Source organism: Thermobia domestica, chromosome 11 (genome assembly GCF_964235325.1).
Source record: "Thermobia domestica chromosome 11, izTheDome1.hap1.1, whole genome shotgun sequence".
NCBI classification, from domain to species: Eukaryota; Metazoa; Arthropoda; class Insecta; order Zygentoma; family Lepismatidae; genus Thermobia; species Thermobia domestica.
In genome coordinates this window covers 94,260,734-94,280,987 of record NC_137464.1, presented here as the reverse complement: position 1 = coordinate 94,280,987, position 20,254 = coordinate 94,260,734, and the positions used below count along the sequence as shown (strand labels likewise).

The 20,254-nt window shown below is 40.1% G+C and overlaps 1 protein-coding gene across 1 annotated transcript in view; it reads left to right on the top strand.

Moving 5' to 3' along the window:
- LOC145664295 (maltase 2-like) overlaps positions 1-5,237 on the top strand; it is a 77,062-nt gene extending 71,825 nt beyond the window's left edge. Inside the window, exons 9-10 of the mRNA XM_081730834.1 lie at positions 915-1,055; positions 4,655-5,237. Coding sequence (XP_081586960.1) covers positions 915-1,055; positions 4,655-4,841 — 328 coding nt within the window. The 3' untranslated portion in view covers positions 4,842-5,237. The remainder of the gene's footprint in view (positions 1-914; positions 1,056-4,654) is intronic.
- Positions 5,238-20,254: the final 15,017 nt, after the last annotated feature.

The window sequence follows — 20,254 nt, the reverse complement described above, 5'->3', positions numbered from 1 at the left end:
AATACTGAATTGATCCGAGGGACAGTAAAGGTGAGACCAATAGTAGAAAGAGTAGAAAAAGGTAGTTTGGGAATATAACAAGACCTTCGGAATACGTATCTTACCGAGTGGATGCTGTAGAACTGAATGGGAAAAGAGGGCGAGACCAGTCAAAGAAGAAGCGGTGAGATTGTGTGAAGAATAATATAGTGCAGCGTAGTATCACAGTGGATATGACACAAGATAGAAACAGGCGAAGAACAGCAATCCGGCAAACCAAGCCCAGTTAAGTGAGAAAAGGGCGTAGAAGAAAAATGATAAAACGTTAAAACGAAGGAAAATATCAAAATTAGGTTTCGTGAATATCTATTAGAGTCATGTCGTGTGATGTAGGAGTATAGTTTTCCGATCGGAGAAATGTCCATAAGATATAGATGAAAAAAATTGAAGATGTGTCGAGGTAAGGAAATGTAATAAATACAAGTGTTTGCAGTATGCTAGGAGTCATAGATCTACGAATAGCGCATCTACAAGACCAGGTTTCATATCGGCTTCTTGTTTTCTTTGTATGGTTTACTCGGAATGGAGGCAGCAAAATGTGAATAATGAGGGAGCAATTAGAAATAACTGGTCGAGTGTTTAGAAAGTACAGTATCATGGGGAAAAAGTGACCGTTACTTTTGAGATATTAACTATGACTGTGGAAATTGGTCGTCTGTTGTATGATGTCATAACCAGCGGCCGGTCAAATAGTTAGCTACTCTAAAATACCTACTTTACACCATGTAACAGTTTGTTAAATTATTTATAACGGTATTTTAATTTTAATTAAAATAAACTACTTGAGTGAATAATTTTAATTACAATTTCAGCGTTGATATTTCTCTGTTTCTATAGCTCATGAGCACTTTATATTTCTTTTCTCTATTTTAAAGGGAATTAATGAATTCAGAAAGCTACGTTGTATTAGTTAATATAGCAAACAGAACACAGGAGCTTAATCTTCAGTTACTGCATCATTTTCCATCTAAAGGAAACGTCTATCTTTCTGGAAACAAGCAGAATTACATTTCAAGGTAAGGATTTTGCTTGAGATGTTCTGTATCTTATGTAGTTTATATGTTTCTCACCTAAGTTAACTAATGTAATTCTCTTAAAAATAACTCCCAAATTAAAATTAGAGTCAATGAACGTAACTGTAACCATTTCCTCTCTCCATCCCCACAACTCACCCAAGACAAAATTGAATAAATCCAAACATGTATTGGAAAGCAGGCTGCAAGGCCAGAGAGACAAAACAGTCACACATCTGGATGAGTAAATTAACTTCCCGAGAATCTAATTTGGTTTCTGGCTAAAATACATACATGAATTCTATATACTATTGAGGTTATACTGCTGGTTTTAGAAATATAAAAAAGTCAAAAAATTACAATTGTATTTTTTAATAATCAAAAATATTCAACAAGAAACTAAACGCTATTTAATTCAACCCTTGTCAACTCTAAGTTGTGGATATGTAATATTTTAATTTTGTTCAAAAATGGCCTTGATCACGAGGACACAATAGCCCTTTTTTCTTATGTTACAAAAATGGCGTCAGCCACAAGATTAAAAAAATGACAAATAATTATAATTTTTCTGTATGAAAATTTATGAACTAATACTCGTAAGATTCACATAAATATATGTATATATTTAAACTGATCTGCAATACGTATATTACTGGCAAGACTCAATTATACTGTCACAAAACTATAGAAAATTTGATAAGCTATAAAAATGAAGTTAAACTCACCAGGCAATTACGTCAACTGAAGCATCTGAGAATTTTTACATGGCGAGCCAGCAAACTCCCAGCATGCTCCAGTTGATAACAAGTGAGAAATTAAATTCGTAAAACAAAAACTACAATGCCGTAGTAAAAATAATAACCAAAGCAAGGGAACAATAACATAATAATAATAATAATAATATTTTATAAATGACTCGATTCTGAATACACTACATAACTTAGTGCTTGAAATGATCACATGTACGGGACACGTGACTCGATTCCCAGTGAAAGTTTGAGATGTTTTAATCTCACGTTTCCCAATAGCTCCATGTCTCTTGACACTGACAAAGTGACACAAAGTCAAGTTACACTCCAAATAACTAACAACATGTTGACCGTCATGTTGGTTCTTGTAAACTCTAGTTATGAGAGATAAATATTAATGAAGGGCCCATGAATAGACGGAGATAATCCAGTAATTTTGTTCCGCAGCCAACATACAAAGAATACGACACTTATTTGAGAATAGAATTTTAAAGAATATTAAATATTATCTTTATTATCTTAATATAGAATTATTAATATTTATTAATATTTATTTGAGAATATTAATGTAGAATTTTCCGTTTACCATCCACACTTTTCTCTAATATTACTCTTATCCTTTTCACAGATTCGGTATCTATTAGACACTCCTAAAAATTATGTGATTTCCACACGATACCTCAGTGACCGTTTTGTATATCTTTCGTTTGAAGGTGAAAAGAAAGAGAAAAGTAACATGTTAGTGAATGTTTCCTTTTGTAGTAAGCTGGCTGTGGTCACCACAAATAGCCTAACCACATATTGAGCTCAGATTAGAAGGGCCAAGCCAAGATGCAATATAGGACAGGAAACAATCAACAATGGATCAAAGCTTTGTCTCATATTCAACGAGTTTATGTGCAGCAAGGATCACGTTATATCTGCCACGTTTTGATCATATAAGCTCTCCTAGCAAACAATGAGAAAGTTGATTATAGTTGTTGGGATGCATCTAGTGCTTTACGATATAACCATAAAGATTATAGAAACTAATTGAGAGATGAATTGAGAAGTAAAATATATGGATTATATTAATGGTGAACGTTCAGGTTCGAAATAATCATATGATAATTATTCTAAAATTAAATATTAATAACAGTCTGAATACTGTATATTGTAGCTATGGAAGTACGTATAACTCATATGAAAATAAAATTTAACCAAAGCAAATACCTATATTTTAATTACCTCTATTACAGTTAAATGATTCATCAAACACATTGAAAATATTATTGAATTTTAAAAAGATATATGGTTAGAATTCAATATCAGAATATTCTTTGCTTCCAGTGAGTAACTCGTCTTTTTAAAAAGTTCCTGCTTTTTCGCTTCCGATTTATCTAACCAAATGTAGTCCCCGTCTGATTTTGACTAAACCAGTTGAGAATGATATAAGGGCATTGTCAGAACGAACTTAGAAAGAATTATTTTTCTTATTACTTTCTACAGGCTTTATACCAAGTGTTCTATGTACTTTGATTATTATATTCATTAAACAATTCTTGTAATATATCTATTCATTTATAATTTCCTTGATTACTAAATATTTTCCACATATTTTGTTTAAGAGTTTTGTTAAAACGTTCTACGATATGTTGTTTACCGAAGACACATGCTTAAAATGGAGGGCTCAAAATTGAAAAATTCACAAAATATCCTTTCTCTATAGCTTACGGTTCCCGATATATCGCTCTTTGAATCTACCGAAATCCGAACTTTTTTTGCCAATATCTGGGGAACGGTGGCTAGTTGGCTAGTAACCACCGGTTAATATTTGGTACCAAAATGTTCATCGCCCTCTAGGTATTGATCAACATCAGTATGATCTCTTTAAGACTTATAGTTTACAAGATATGGCTCTTTAAATCTCCCGAAATCGGAACATTTTTGGCCAATATCTCGAGTATGCTAAGAGTGACGCGAAAAATTACAGTTTTTTATGCTCTATCGAATGGAGGGCTCAAAATTGAAAAAATTGCAAATAACAGATACACACAGAGACAGACATAGAGAATTCAGTAACGAACTTTTTAAATTTGTTGAAAATGAGAATAAACGATAGCCATCTTCCTCGGCTGCATATCACTTGAGCACAATACGTGATCAATGAACTCGTGTCTCTCTCTCTGCATTATCTCTCGCTCCCATCAGCCTCGGCTCGATATCCAGAGATTCTGCTCAATATGTGTCTAAGCAAATGCATAAATAACTTCTTTGGCTACATTGTACTCTATTCACAACAGAATGAGTTCTTTTCTGGGGTGGCTGAGAGACTGACTGTCATTACGGTGGCCTAATACGTCATCACTCTATCACAGATTTTTCTGTGATCGTACTACCAGTGAGGCGTCGGCGTTATGAGTGTTCCGATGAGCGAACTGGCCAGATGTTGCCAGTTGAATTAGTCTGTCTTCTTTCTGGAGCTATCGTACCCAAAAGGAAAATCATTTCCATCTCGTATTTTGACAATATATTTTATGATGGACAGGGACGTACGGAGAGGATGGGTCCTGGGGGTCCGGACACCCCCCGAAATTTCGACTTTTGTATAAATTTAGCCTAATTTTAGGGGTAATTTTAGGAATTTTAATATAAAATACCCTCATATTGAGTTTGGACCCCTCCCGAAATAAATTCCTGCGTACGCTAGTGATGATGGATTGTACTCAGTCATGAACTGGAAAAGACCATATCAACTCCATATTTCCAAATTTGCTTGAAATTACATCTGTTATGGGCTCAACTGGGTAGGTTTTATTGTAATATTGTATACTTGTTATATGTTGGTTAATAAAATTTTAAATATACTTCCAGGGACACAGTTTCAATGGAGCGAGTGAAGTTACTACCCCGCCAATATCTGGTTCTACAATACACACCTCAACAACATATTAGAGGAGAATTTTATAGCGGAAGCGCTACATCATCTTTTAACAGTAGTGTAGTCAATATTTGTATAGTTGTATGTATTATTTTCCGAAATTATTGTGTAGGCGACTAGTTTCAGAGTATGTATACTTTTCGATGTTATTCCTGATGTTAGAAATTGTTACCACATTCCTCAATTGTCCTCAACTACTGGCTACCTTGTATTGTCAAAGTAGTTTCTTCAAGAGTACAGCAATAACATACACCTCTCCACCAACAATTTGTCTACGTTAGACGGCCTTGCCCACTTTTCGCTCCTAGTTTGTTAAATTCAAGAAACAAATCCTAAATAAATATTTAACAATACCACCACAAGGAATAAATCTACTCAGATAAAAATAATTACTGTTTGAGACCTAGAAGATTACGTATCTTTTGTAAATAAGATGGATGTGAAAGCAAAAGAAAAGTAGAGTATATAACATTTACTTATGTATGTAGTTTAAATAAAAATATTTTTGTATTGTAATTTAGTTATGTAATTTTATTAAGACCATTAAGAAGGCCTAAGTGTAGTTGGGAGGACAGTATTAAGATGGATCTCGCAGAAATAGCAATATAAACTAGAAATTGGATCGATTAGGCTAAGAACAGAAGACATTAGAGAACTTTCGTGAATGTGGCATTAATCCTCTGGGTTTCATAGGCTATACAGTTTGTTACTTAATTACGTAATTTTATTTTTAGTTTTCTTTGAGTTTAACGTCCTACGATATGCGCCAAAGCTAAGGAAGACAGCGATGATGAGATACATGAAACGGTCTTATGATGAAAACTAGAGGAAACGGGAGAACCTTCAGGAAACCTAAACACACGGTGTTTGTCCACTACAAAATGCATTTGACACTAGCTATGATCGAACCAGGGACCTCACGCACCAGGGGTGAGCGCTCTATGGCAGGGCCATTGTATCCCCGAGAAAAATTAGGTTCAAAAATGTAACTTTCCTTCGACATTCACCCAAACTTACCTTTTACATTCTCAAAAACCCTTTAGGGGAAATACGAGGGTCGGCTGATAAGTTCTCGGCCCGACCCCCTTCCGAATGTACTATCCTAATGTAATTGATGTCATGTGAAATTTTGGTCTTTTATATGTTCAAGTACCAAATTTCACGATTCTACCATGAACGGTTTTTATTTTATAGGTAATTGAATGAACCATGGCGAAGCCAGATGTCAAATTCACCAAAGAAGAGTTGCGAGGTGTAATGAAGTTCTTCTTCCTGCAACAGAAGTCGCCCAAGGAAATCCATGATTGCATGCTAGAACTATTGGTGGACAGTGCCCTTCATACTCCACTCTGAAGAAATGGTGTGAGAACTTCAAGCGTGGTGAATTTTCAACAGAAGATGGTGACAGGTGTGGCAGGCCAGGGTCAGTGTAAACTCCGGAAAAAGTGGACCAGGTTCATGACCTGATTTTGAGCAACAGACGGATTTCGCTTCAGGAGGTAGCTGACAAAGTGCATATATCCAAAGAACGTGTTAGGTCAATAATCCATGATCACTTGGACATGCGCAAGCTTTCTGCGAAATGGATTCCGAAATGTTTGAACGCGAATCAGAAACGCAAGCGTGTGAAATCATCGCAGGTGATTTTACGGCATTTTGCGAACTCCAAGGACGATTTTTTGAATCGGCTTGTTACCCAGGATGAAACGTGGTTGCATTACTTTGCTCCGGAAACCAAACAGCTGTCATGCGAGTGGCGCCACTCAGGATCTCCAAGGCCCAAAAAATTCAAAGCACAAAAGTTCGCAGGGAAGGTGCTTGCCTCAATATTCTGGGATAAGGTCTATCTATATATATAAAAGAGAACGTACAAATCCTTTGTCCGCTCATCACGCTAATACGGCTGAACCAATTTCTTTTATTTTTGGGGGGTTATTAGGATTTGGACCCTAGATGGTTTTTATCATATCACTTTAATTTTCAATTACCAGTGTCTTGAGATAATTGACCATTCAGGTGTCCATTACGTACAAATCCTTTGTTAGTTCATCATAGGTATAAAAATAAACGTATTTATATGCAACCCGCATGACCGTGTCACTCGGCGGGTTAACATAAATGACAGGCGTTATAATGGTTTTTATCATATCACTTGAAAGCGAAAAAGTAAAAATTATCTAAGTAACAAAGTTTATTGCGTTCGGGGGTGACCGCAGCGAAGCGGGGCGGGTTAACATAAATGACAGGCGATATAATGTTAACATTTAGTGCAATCTTCTATGGTTTTTATCATATCACTTGAAAGCGAAAAAGTAAAAATTATCTAAGTAACAAAGTTTATTGCGTTCCGGGGTGACCGCAGCGAAGCGGGGTGAATGCTGCTAGTTCTGGGATAAGGATAGTGTTTTGCTCTCAGACTACCTTCCAAAGGGCCAAACCATAACTGCAGAGTATTACTGCAGTCTGCTGGCTAAGGTAAAGGACTCTATTAAAGAAAAGCGCCGGGGAAAGTTGACTCAAGGTGTCTTGTTCTTGCAGGACAATGCTCCCGTCCACAAGGCTAGCAAAACAATGGATTTTCTGAGGGACCTAGGGTTTCAGTGCATTGACCACCCACCTTACTCGCCAAGGGGTTGGAGAAGTTGCAGCATCGAAGTGCCAAGTGTGTTGACCTTCGAGGGGTCTGTGTTGAATAGTCTCACACTTTCATACCTGCAGCTCAAGTCCTTCTGGGTCGGGCCGAGAACTTATCAGCCCACCCTCGTATGTCTGTATACATGTGACTGCTGAGAAGCAGATTGAAAGAAAATATAAAGTTGGACCTCTGATGTGAGTAACAACAATCCTGGAGCCTCATCCTCTGTCTTCGCTAAATTTAAGGATTGTAAACTAAAACGCAAATCGATACTAATAGGTCCCTGATTGGATTGGATTGGATAGGACACAACTTAAATCAATGAATCTATTTGGAGGCAGCTGGGGCCGAACCGGGGATCCTATACATCAAAAATGAGTGCTCTACCACTGAGCTACTGCGACCCTATATTTCTAGTTATTAATGTAATTTGTTGTGTTAAACATTTTGTCCAAAATGGTAATATATTTGTTCTTTCTACAATTTGTTTGCCCTTTATTATTAATTAAATTATTGTCTAAACACCTTAAATGGTCATATATATGCTATTTTGGTATTATATTAAATAAAATAGTGTCTATGTGAACGGTAACATTTCAGCCTGTCGGTAGACGGCAATACTATTAACTTTGAAATGAGCTACCGTTGACGCATTTCGTCAGATAATCAAGTACTCATTTTACTATTTCACGGTCGTCAATTAGTAGTTGATACATATATTGTTAATTAATTTGGCGATCGTATAAATTCAGTTAAGACCTATACAAAGAAAATTTCTACAATTCTTGGAACAATCATTTTATTTATTTATTTATTTATTTTTAATTTCATTCCCATCCGAAAAATAATGAAATGAAATCTTTAAATTTTACGTCCCACAGTTATGCCGGTTAGGCTAAATGAGACGGTGATGATGAGAGATGAGTGAAATGGTGGAATGAAGAAAGTGGGAGGAAACGGGAGAACACCGAGAAAACACACGAGCACGATGTTTGTGCACCACAAAGTCCACATGGCGCGAGCTGGGATCGAACCAGGGACTCCAAGCACCGGAGGTGAACGCTCTACCACTGAGCCACCGCGCCCCCATTCCCACCCGCGTATGGATGGTCCATAGAAGGCAATACCTTCTCTGTGGCCAGAGATACTTTCAATTTTTATGGAATCTAAATCTTTAGAACGAAATGAAATCAATAAGTTTTAAAAGTATGACGGTTATACCGGCTAGGCTAAGGAGACGCTGATTATTAGAAAATAATGAATTGGTGGAATTAAGAAAGTGGGAGGAAACGGGAAACCCCTAAGAAAACCCACACACACGGTGTTTGTCCACCACAAAGCTCACTTGACGCGAGCTGGGATTGAACCATGCACCAAAGGTGAACGCTCTACCACTGAGCAACCACGACCCCTGTCTTTAGAATGGCTGCAGGCTGTATTGGACTATCCGCTAAAGTTGTAAGGAGGTAATGGTAAGACAATAAAATGGTGAATTGTTAGAGCAGACAACGGCGGTAAAGTGCTGCCCTAGAGCCATGAGATCCGCAGTATGTGCAGTATAGATCTGGATGACAGTAGTGGATACGAGAGTCAGAATCATATCAGTCTATGGTAAGGTGCGTCCGTTTATATAGCAAGAAGGTGGTCTAGCAGTGGGCAGGTATAGCGTGGTAAGGCTGGAACTTGGACTAAGAGCTCATGAACAATTGGATGTGCCAGATCGATACGGATTGTGATACACCGTTGACGTATGTATTAGAGGTGCGAGAAAAGGGGTAAGAAATGTGCACAACGATATATTTCAGCAGTGAGAGTATTGTGAGGAAATAGGCCAGGCGTAAGATGTGTTATTCGAGAACTTTGAGGCTCCCGTAGAAATACGGAGCTGCTGATAACCAGATGAAATAACCGTATGTGATTGTTTGGCGCACACAGATTTTATATGTGAGCGGTAGAAGTTTAGTATTGAAACCCCACACGGTGAATTTAAAGTTTAGTAAAAGGTTCAAACAGCAACGGATATTAGGCTCTAGTTTGTAAGAGATTTCCAAGTAAAATATTCGTCAAACATTACACCCAAGTATTTGAGACTCTTTTGAAGAGGTATTGGAGAGTCAAAAAGGGTTAAACGTAAACGTTTCGGATTGCTAACAGTGTTTATGCCGTTTGAGTCCAAAGAGAGTAATTTTAGTCTTGTTAGAATTTAATTTTAGCTTCGATTTGAGACATCATGTAATGAGTTATTCCAAAGCTGGTTGTAGGAGCTAAGTAATGCGGTCAACAGTGGACCCCAGTGCATGGTAATCAGTATTATTGCATATAGTGCATGGAAGGTAAGGTTGAGGAGTGTTGAAAACATAAAGAATATATAATAAGTGACAGAACAGAGGTGACAGAAGAAGAAGACGTGACAGAACAGACCCTTGTGGTACACCGGCGCTTAGTTGAAAAGTGTGATGCGTTTCCATGATGATCTGAACTGAAACTTGGAGTCGGTAGTGAAAATTGGCAATTAATCGTACATAAGGATGAGGAGGTAGACGCTTAAGCCCTCATGCCAAACAGTATCAAACACTTGTTCAATGTCAAAGGAGATCTTAACAGAAGGTAAACGCTTATTCAAATGATTAACAAAAAGGGTAGAAAGCCAATGTAAGTGGTCAGCAGTGCTATAGGATGGACGGAATTCAGCTTTGCATGGCTGGTAGTTTGTTCTCCACTCGTAGGTATGATGAAGCCGTTTTACTAAAATGCGTTCTAGTGTGTCATGCTAAATACTTTAGTAAGGCTAATGGATCAATAAGATGACACAACAACTGGATCTTTGCGAGATTTTAGAAAGTCCACAACTTTTGCAAGTTTCCATTGTATAGGAAAATAGTCTGTAGATAAAAGAATATGTACAGAGAGGCAAGTGAAACTAAAAAGTCAGAGGTGAGTCAAGAATTTGGAGATAAGTACAATAAGTTAGACTTAGCACTGCTCCCGGAGCTGTGTGATAACGATATTGAAAAGCAGCTGTAATATCATCGGATGTGATCATAGCAGTAAGTTGCTTGGTGAGATCAAGTTGGTAAGCAAAATCAGGATGAAATGATGACTGCGTAAGAGAGACCTCGTTTAAGATATGGGTGTCTGTAGGACAAGTGAACAACAATGTAGTGTGTGCAGTGAAGATTCTCTCAAGGTAGTTGGCGAAAACAATTTTCTTTTTAGCATCCTTCCTTAATACTTGGTCAGCGCATACTGTGGGATGTTGTGTCATCTTATTGATGTTGTGGATATTGTTTCTGAAAAGGGAAGCGATTAAAAGCGATTTATTTCTTGGCGTGCGGTGTTACAAGAGATGTCCCAGTCAAGCTGTTTGCTGGCTACGGTAGTTCTGAATCAGACGTTGAAATTGTTCATGCAGAAAAAGAAATCAGTGATAATTTGTGTGACGAAATTCAGTTAAGTATTCATGTGAACGGTGAAGAAGAACGAGAGCATAGAGCTGCTAAATGAGGTGTAGATAAAACAATCAATCCTTAAAGATATTCTTAAAAGTTCTACTCTACAAGCAATCACATCTTTTACATCCAAATTAACTTTGGGTGAGCATAAAAGAAGTGCGTATCTATTGCCTTAAAAATGCTCAGTCCAACAGCAATTTTACATATTTTCCCTAGTTTTATATACTTCTTAACTACAGGAAGTGGAGCGAACGAGGGAATGAAGATGTTAAGATAGGCGCTATTTTTTATTATTATTATCTTTCAAAAGTTTAGGTTATATTAGGCTAGTTGTGGTTACCTTAGCTTAAGTTTAGTTTAATACAATGTCAATCAACGCTACACAGGGTTATCTTAATTCATGTACTGTGTTGGCTTATAATTTCATGTTTAGGTTAGGTTATTAAATGTAAGATTCGTTAAAAAAAAAAATAAGTATTATTAAACATAAAAATCATTTATTGATTTTTATTATTGAAAATTTAATAAACGTAATAAACAATTTAAAACAGTTTCATAAATTAACTACAATTCCTATTTGCCAGCACTTACATAGAATATTTATTCCCTATAATCTACAATGGTCTTCATACTGTATTTACACGCATAGCAGAATAAATAATGTTTATCCACTTATACTAGAATAAGAACAATATGTGGATGTTTTATTAACATTGCTTGTATCCATAACAACCATGTAACTGAAAATAAGCTCATTAATTGGTCGTTGACTTCTGAGGTTCATCTTCAATTGTACCCTAGTAGAATTTCCCTTCTCTTTAAACAATGGGTACAAATTTGTAAGTACTTTCCACTTCCTACGGTAAACATTTTCAAGTCAATTAATGAACCAACATAGGACTGTAAAAATATTAAAATAATCTACAGTACACAAATGAAAAAATAAATATTTAACAAAGTATTTGATGTTGAATTACTTTAATTTTATAACAGGGCCATCTCTTTTCTTTTGTGAATTAGTCCTTCTAGTAAAACCCGAAACTTAACAAAATGCGAATTCATTAATTCTTCTATGCGAAAGAGGTAATGGGGATCAGAGTGATGCAGATAATGGCAATCAGTAGGAATCAGGCTCATCCAATTTTCTCAGAAACTACATGCACAAGAGCCTTGTTTCTGATACTTGCTAATTTTTGCTATAAAAACATCAAACATTGCGGCTAATGATTTTTTTTTTAAAGTCAATACAGGAAAATCATTGAGGATAGTCGTCTTTTTTTCTAGCAGTGTGTACATTCATGGGTTTTTCTTAATTAAAGTATGTATAGCATCTTTATGGCTTTGCAGCTTCAGTTATAGTTTTCGACATTGTGCTTCAATGTTATGTCATTATTCTCGTTTCATTTGCGCTCAAAATGAATGCAATTTTCTGGAAGTCTTTAGGTAGTGAGAATAGCAATGACCCTCATATTTCCCGCAAATGATCACCATTCTTTTCAGTTTTACATTGTTCCCCACAGAAATGGCGTAGGCCAATGAAAAGATGACCCATGACCCACCGTGACCCACTCTGAACCACGACCCACCGTGAGCCAATCTGACCTACCACCCACCTTGATACATCTGACTTACACACCAGACCCATTTTGACCCACCACCCACCATGACCTACTCAGAGCCACCACACACCAAAACCCATCATCATTAACTTTGACCCATGATCCACGCCCTCCTCTCCACCTACTTCAGGGTTTACAGTTGTAGTAAAACAAAGCTGTGAAATTATTACTAATTCGAGTTTGAATTTCTATGGTCAATCGCTCAATACCGGTGAATCTGACCTTTACGATATGAAATGGTAAAGTGTTTATCATCTTCCAAATTAAGATGAATTTAAATTTAATTATCATATATCATAATTATTTCCTTTTTGAATTATAGACACTTTTCAGTGGAAAGCAGGATGTAATTTGAAAGTCTCAAATCAAAGTAAAGTAAGCCAACGTACAGAAAAAAATCCCGAAGTTAAATTCGACTGTGTCTGGAAGGTCAAATAGTGAGTCCTATTGCTATTATTACAATTATAAATATCAATATCCAAGAGCGCCTGAAGTTCTTTTTTATTTACAAGGTAGATATGCTCATCTCAGGTAAATAAACAGAAACAAATGAAAAAGGAAAAAATGGAGGCCTTTAAAGTGAAACGTAGACTAATTCGTCAGTGTTCAGAAGATACTGTCTACAATGCACAGAACAGAGTGGGTTAGTGCATTGTAGTTTGTCGGTGAGTCAGAGTGGGGAATCAATGGGTAAGAGTGGGTCTCGGTAGGTGATGGGTGACAGTGGGTTACGGCCTGTTGACCCATGACCCATTGACCCACTCACAAATCTTAACCCACTCCATTCACCACGATTAAATATGTAGAATTTTCTCTTTTTCTCTTTTCAAGGCAACGTGGTCCATAATTAAAGAGAGTCACAGATAAAGCCAGTTGATATGAAGACAGTTTTGTAGATCTTTGGAATTCCTGAAAGTTAGAATTAATCAGAGGTTTTCAAGAAGTAGTAATGTTCATTTTGTCACTCTCCAAGAAAGATATTAAGATGAAATGAAATTTCTAGCTTTTACGTCCCAGAATTATATCCTTTAGGCTAAAGGAGATGAATAATTAAAAAAAAAGAATGATTATGAAATAATTGGTAGAATGAATGTGGGAGGAAACACTAGCATCTCGAATAAACTATGTTGTCTACCACTCAAGTAAGAAATGTCCCGAAATTAGAAATGTACTCATTGTTCATTCCAGAACAAGCATACGGTAAAGTATTACGTCCTCAGTGATGATCTAGTGGTTAGCACACGGACTTTTGGTGCAAAAGGCCCCGGACTCGATTTCCCTATGAGAGCCTTCAAATTCGAACGCATTTCGGTGATTCGGATCCCAGATTCGGTGATTCAGAACACTTAAACTGTAGAGGTCTGTGTCTCATAGAGCCTCAGTGTTGAAAGGGGACGCTAAACTAAAACCAGCCAAGAAGGAAGTATTGCAACTCAAAAATAAATAGTCAGCATGTTTTATTGGGTCATATACTTAAGTCAAATACCGATATACTTAACTCAAAAAGTATACGTATTTACTAAATATAATAACCAATAAGTCCAAGAGAGAACGGCACTGACTGAATGGATTTAAACGATGAAATGATTCTTTACTATAAGTTTTCAAGAGAATGTATTTAAAAATTAAAATCAGACAATATCTTTATTTATTTCAATAACCTCAACTTTAATATGCTATGGTGAATGAATATCACTATACCTGCAGACAATTTCAACACTCATTTTATTATTATCATAGAAGTAGCTGAAATACCCGTTCTTTGCACGTGGGAAATAATACTGAGATACGAAGCTGTAGTGCGCGTCACGCGAGTGCCTGTGCTCCTGACATCTTTTCGTGTTTTCGTGAAAATATAAACTGTTATTCCCCACATCTTAAATAAACATTGAAATAAACATTTATTACAGTGTTTGCGAACATTTAAGTGCTGTGACGAACTCTAGTGAATGTGAAAGTGCGGTGCAGTGTGCATGTTGCATGCGTAGCTAGCAGTAGAGTTGGTAGTTAGCAACAAAGCACGGTAGCACTATAACCGCCATTTCGACGAACAAGAACAGTTTTGTTCAGCAAGTTGCGTGGCCCCGAGACGACAGAAACCAAGAACCTGCTTCTGATTGGTCGGAGAGACGCAGGTGCGAGAGCCAATCAGAAGCCAGCATTCGCTAGCAGCACACACAAAAGAGCAGGACCATCGTCAACTAGCTCAGTTGCCCGCTGGAGCGGGAGCCCGGATCATAGGCTGGGGAAAAATAAAAATTAGGTCCTGTTCCCATAAATAATAAAAGATCCCAGCAATACGGCTAAAAGAAAAACTGGCCGCTAGGAGCTCGTCCAATACGTTCCTAGACAGCGTTTAGACGTCAGCCAAGAAATGAAACAAAACACTCAGGTCGCCCCCCCCCCAAGAAGCAGTGATCCACATACCAACCAAGTGCCTCCCGTCAGGAAACCACCCGCAGGACCGGAAACAAGCCTTGCGAAACAACTAAAAGCTATGAGTTTTAGTAACTTAGGCTCTGTTCAACGCCGCAGAACAACCCGTAAGGCTAAATTGGTTCCTATGAGTCTCGAGGAACTCCACGCCCTCACGGCTCAAACCACTTCTACCCCTCACATGAACGAAACAGCTGACAGTGCAACCGTCCACGCGGATGCCCCCCAGATCCAAGATCAGTCCATCGAGATGGCAGGGTCCAGTGATGAAGAATACGACCCTACCGATAGCGCAGGAGAGTTCCAACACCCCAAGAAGAAAGCGAAAAGAAGACCAGAAAGTAGCATTACGCCACCTGTTGAATTCAGGAACTCTTTCTCGGCGCTGGACACCACCAACGACCCATCCAACGCTGGGGGTGGTCAAACACCCACCGAATATGAAGAAGAAAATCCGGAGGACACCGTCCGCAGCAGGAAGATACCCCCCCTCTTCATATATGACGTCCAGAAAAGACATACTTTCATAAAAACGCTAACCGCAAACTGCAAGGATCCCTACAAAATTCTGCAACCGAGTGCATACATAAAAATCCACTGCACCACCTGGCGCGACTTTGAAATGATGGAAGCCTTCTGTATCCAGACCGGACAATCATTTGCCACAGAACTTCCGAAACAAACACGCCCAATCAAAGTAGTCATCCGGAAGATGCCACTCGACACTCCAACGGCTGACATACTACAGGACTTGAAGGACCAGGGGTTCACCCCAACCAATGTGGTCCAGATGAGGGGACGCAGTGACCCGTCTGGCAACAGGCCCCTGTTTCCGCTATTCCTTGTTACTTTACCCAAGGACCCAACGAACAACAAGATTTACGATCTCAAGTACCTTCTTAGTTACAGAGTGGCAGTGGAACCTTACAAGGGTCAGTCAATTCTCCAATGCTACCGATGCCAACGAGTAGGGCACACCACGCAAACATGCAGGGCGATCCCTCGCTGCATCAAATGCGAAGAATCCCATCTCTTCACGGAATGTCCGAAGAAAACGAGGGACACTCCGGCAAAATGTTGTAACTGCGGAGGCGAACACCCCGCCAACTACATGGGCTGTCCCATGCTCAAGGCGACCAAAGCCAAGAGGAAACAGCCAACCCAAACACCAGCTAAGTCGGACCCTCCCTCAAAGTCTGATACCAGCCGCAGAAGAAACAACGCTACATCTTACGCAGGAGCAGTCACGCCGGAAGACAAGAACAACACCAACCACAAAACCAGGAGGCCCCCCAACCAAGAAACAAAGAAAAATCAAACAACCCAGGACAACTCCCAATCCAGAGAAGAAGACACCGAGGACAAACGCACTGAACCATCATTGGCAGACACATTCAAAGAGATCCGAGAACTCTTCTCGGGCCTCAATCTTCGTTCAATGCTAGAAAAGCTGCGAGTAGGACTCCGGAAGGTGAAAGAAACGACAGACCCGCTAAGCAAAATCACCATCATGTTTGAGGTAGTCGCGTCCATCCTTGACGATGGCACCGACTAAAAGAAGAATCAACAGACAAGTCAAAGTGCTGCACTGGAACGCAGAAGGAATCCAAAAGAAGAAGAACAACCTTGAGGACTTTCTCCGCAGAGAAGAAGTGGACATAGCCCTATTGTCAGAGACCCACCTAAAACCACACCTTACCCTAAAAATCCGCAACTACTCCACCATCCGTACCGACCGTCCCGACCGACCCCTTGGAGGAACAGCAATTCTAATCAAAGACAGTATCCCGTACGACCCTCTCCCTCTACCACCTCTACAATCCCTGGAAGCTACAGGGATCACCCTCTACTCAGCTAATGGACCGATAATAATAATAGCAGCCTACAAGCCTCACAACAACAACCTCAACGCAACAGATCTGCAAGCCCTGCGACAGCTAGGACACCGGATTCTACTAGGAGGAGACCTCAACAGTAAACATCCGGCGTGGAACTCCAATGTGTCAAACGCAAACGGAAGGATCCTCCACCACGCTCTCACCACCATAGACTTCACTCCCACGGCTCCAACGGAACCCACGCATTATCCCAGAAACGGCGGGATGCCTGATGTACTGGACATGGTACTGACAGCGAACCTGGCAATCCTAGGTGTACCTCAGGTTATCCACGGCCTCGACTCGGATCATCTACCCGTTCTACAAACGATCGCAATCAGCTACCACTTCACAACTCGAACCCTTCCAACTCTGCGCACAACAGACTGGGACCACTACAGATCCTTGCTCAGCGACATGTTAGATCCACGCCGGATAATTGAAACAACGGAAGACATAGAGGCCACCACTGCGTCCCTGACCGCAGCCATCAACTCAGCCATAGCCATCGCCTCAACCACCTCAACAACGACTCATCCATCACACCAGACCACTCCAGAAGAACAACGCACCTCAGCCTTGATCCACTTGAAGCGTTGGGCCCGGAAGCAGTGGCAACGTACCAGAATTCCCCAGTTCAAAACACTTTGGAACCACCTAGTATCCAGAGTCAGGAAAAGGCTCCTTCGAATCAAACTCAGAAACTGGAACCTCCACCTCCAGGAGCTAGATGCACCCAGCAGGCAATTCTGGAAGTTAGTGAAAAACATCACAAGACCAGAAGCAAAGTCCAGAACACTCACACTTCAAACTCCACAAGGAACAACACACGAACCGGAAGAACAGGCAGAACTTTTCGCCCAGACCCTGGAAACCACCTTCCAGATCAACGATACCAACACGCCAGCAACCACCACTGCAGCAGTACATAGATCCTACCACCTCTCCCGAATAGAAGACCCACCTCCTCCAGAAGCCCTCACAACACCGCGGGAGATACAAGCAATCATCAAGAGGATCAATGCACACCGGGCTCCAGGTCAAGACCGAGTGACGCCGCAAGCACTGAAGCACCTCCCGAGAAAGGCCCTGGTCCTACTCTGTAAGTTGTGCAACGCCATTATGAGAACCGGACACTACCCAGAAGCCTGGAAAGAAGCAAAAGTCATAATGCTGGCCAAACCAGGAAAGAAAAGATCAAACCCGGCCAACTACCGCCCTATCAGCCTGCTCTCGCATACCAGCAAGGTGTTTGAAAGAGTACTGCAGAGCAGACTTCAGCAATTCATAGAAGATCATGACATCATCCCGGCCCACCAGTTCGGCTTCAGGAAAGGACACTGCGCGGATCAGCAGCTGGTACGGGTGGTAGAGAAGATATGTGACAGATTCAACGAGGGAGGCCACACCTTGGGGCTTTTTCTCGACATAGAAAAAGCATTCGACAAGGTGTGGCACGAAGGCCTCTTTCACAAGATGATGCTCCAGGGCACTCCGCACTACCTTCTGAGAATCATCAAATCCTTTCTTCAAGGAAGAACCTTTCGTGTTGCCCATGCAGGACACCTAACACCCTCCAGACCTATCCTAGCAGGAGTCCCCCAAGGATCCTGCCTATCCCCAACCCTCTACGCCATGTACACGGCGGACATTCCCACAACCCCCAACACAGCGGTAGCAACATTCGCAGACGACACGGCAATCTTTGCCAGCCATGGAAACATCAGATACGCTGAACTATACCTCAGACGACACGCCGAACTTCTCCACCGATGGTCTGAAGAGTGGAAGATCAAAGTCAGCGAACAGAAGACCTCAGTAGTAAACTTCACAAGAAACAGAAGAAGGGTTCACGTCAGGATCACCATGGCTGGAACACCCCTCCAGAACCGAGATGATGCCAAATACCTCGGAATAATACTGGACAGGAAACTTACATTTGCTCACCACATACATTCCATCGCCAAGAAAGCCAGTCAACGCCATCAAGCCTTGCTACCGCTACTCCTCTCCCCATCCCTCACCCTGAAAACCAAACGCCATATATATCAGATGAGCATTCGTCCCATCCTGATGTATGCCCACCCTGCATGGCAACACGCAGCAAAAACGCACCTCAGCCAACTACAAGTCATCCAGAACAGAGTAGCCAGGGCTATCACTGGACACTCGAGAGACACTCGCCTCGAGCAAATACATGAAGATTTGGAACTCCCATTTCTACATGACTACAGAATTCACAGATCAGCCAACTTCTGGAGGACAATCAGAGCCTCACCACACCAACACATAGCCACCATAGGAACGGCCAACCCAAGAAGACGAACTTACAAGATGCCGCACCCCTAAAACGCACAACCACTAAACTGACATAGGAACAGCAAAAGAGGAGCGCGACAGTTGCGTCCTCTCTCACAACAAATACGCACGCAACACAAACGACAGTCAACAACACAAATGGAAGGCAAGGGCCCAAGCCCGGTACTTAAATCAACCACAAAAACCGCCAAGAAATCTCTGCTCTGCTCTGCTCTGTGGGAAATAGGGTTATTGAAAATAATAATTGTCTTTTCGATACTTATTTCAATGAAACTGTGATTATAAAAAGTCCTAAGAAATTCGTATTTTTAGACTTAATTTTGAAATACCGTCTCCTTCCTCTATAGAATACGAAGTTAGATTGAAATGACATGATAAAAGCTCAGCTTGAGGTTGATACTAGTCTTGTTCCAAAAGTCATTTCAAACGGGTGAGCCGTTTCCCGACCCCAAAAACTATAGATTAGATACAATTCTTCGCCATTTTGGATATTTTATTTTTCATGTTTCTCACCCATCATGCTGATAGGAGGCTGCTTAAAGTGGACTTAAATGGCCAGTATTTATATCAGCGACCCCGAAAGCTATCAATTCGACACTAATATCGATCGTTTTCGATTATTATTACATGTCATCCTCTTCACTCTAGGAGAATTTGTCTAAAGTCCTATGAGTCCTGGAGTCCTAGGAAGATTTGTCCCACTGCGGGCTAAACTCGAATTTAAACGGTGTGGAATGTCTCACTGTTTGTCTCAGCGACCCCGAAAACTCTAAATTCTACATTATTTCGAGGCGGACTAAGAAGGAAGCAATTATTTTATGTTTGTATACATTAGCTGCGTAGCTATATTCGTTGGTAGTCTCTGTGTAAAACTTCATTTCTCTATTCCTTCAGGTAAGGAGTTTATAAGGCGCTAAATCGGCGGAATTGACAGAAATTTGTGACATGGGAAAATCGAGAATCGAGCTGTCATTAAGTACCTGCATAAAGAGAGCTTAACACCTCAGGAAATTCATATGGACATGGTAAAGATACTAGGAGACTCCGCGCCCTCTTTTTCCATGTTGTAAAAGTGGGTAGTTGAATTTAAATGTGGCATTGAAAATGACCCCCGCAGTAGCAGGCCTTCTAAGTCAATCTCTACAGAAAATGTCAATAAAATTTGTGACCTGATTTTGAATGACTGCAGAATCTA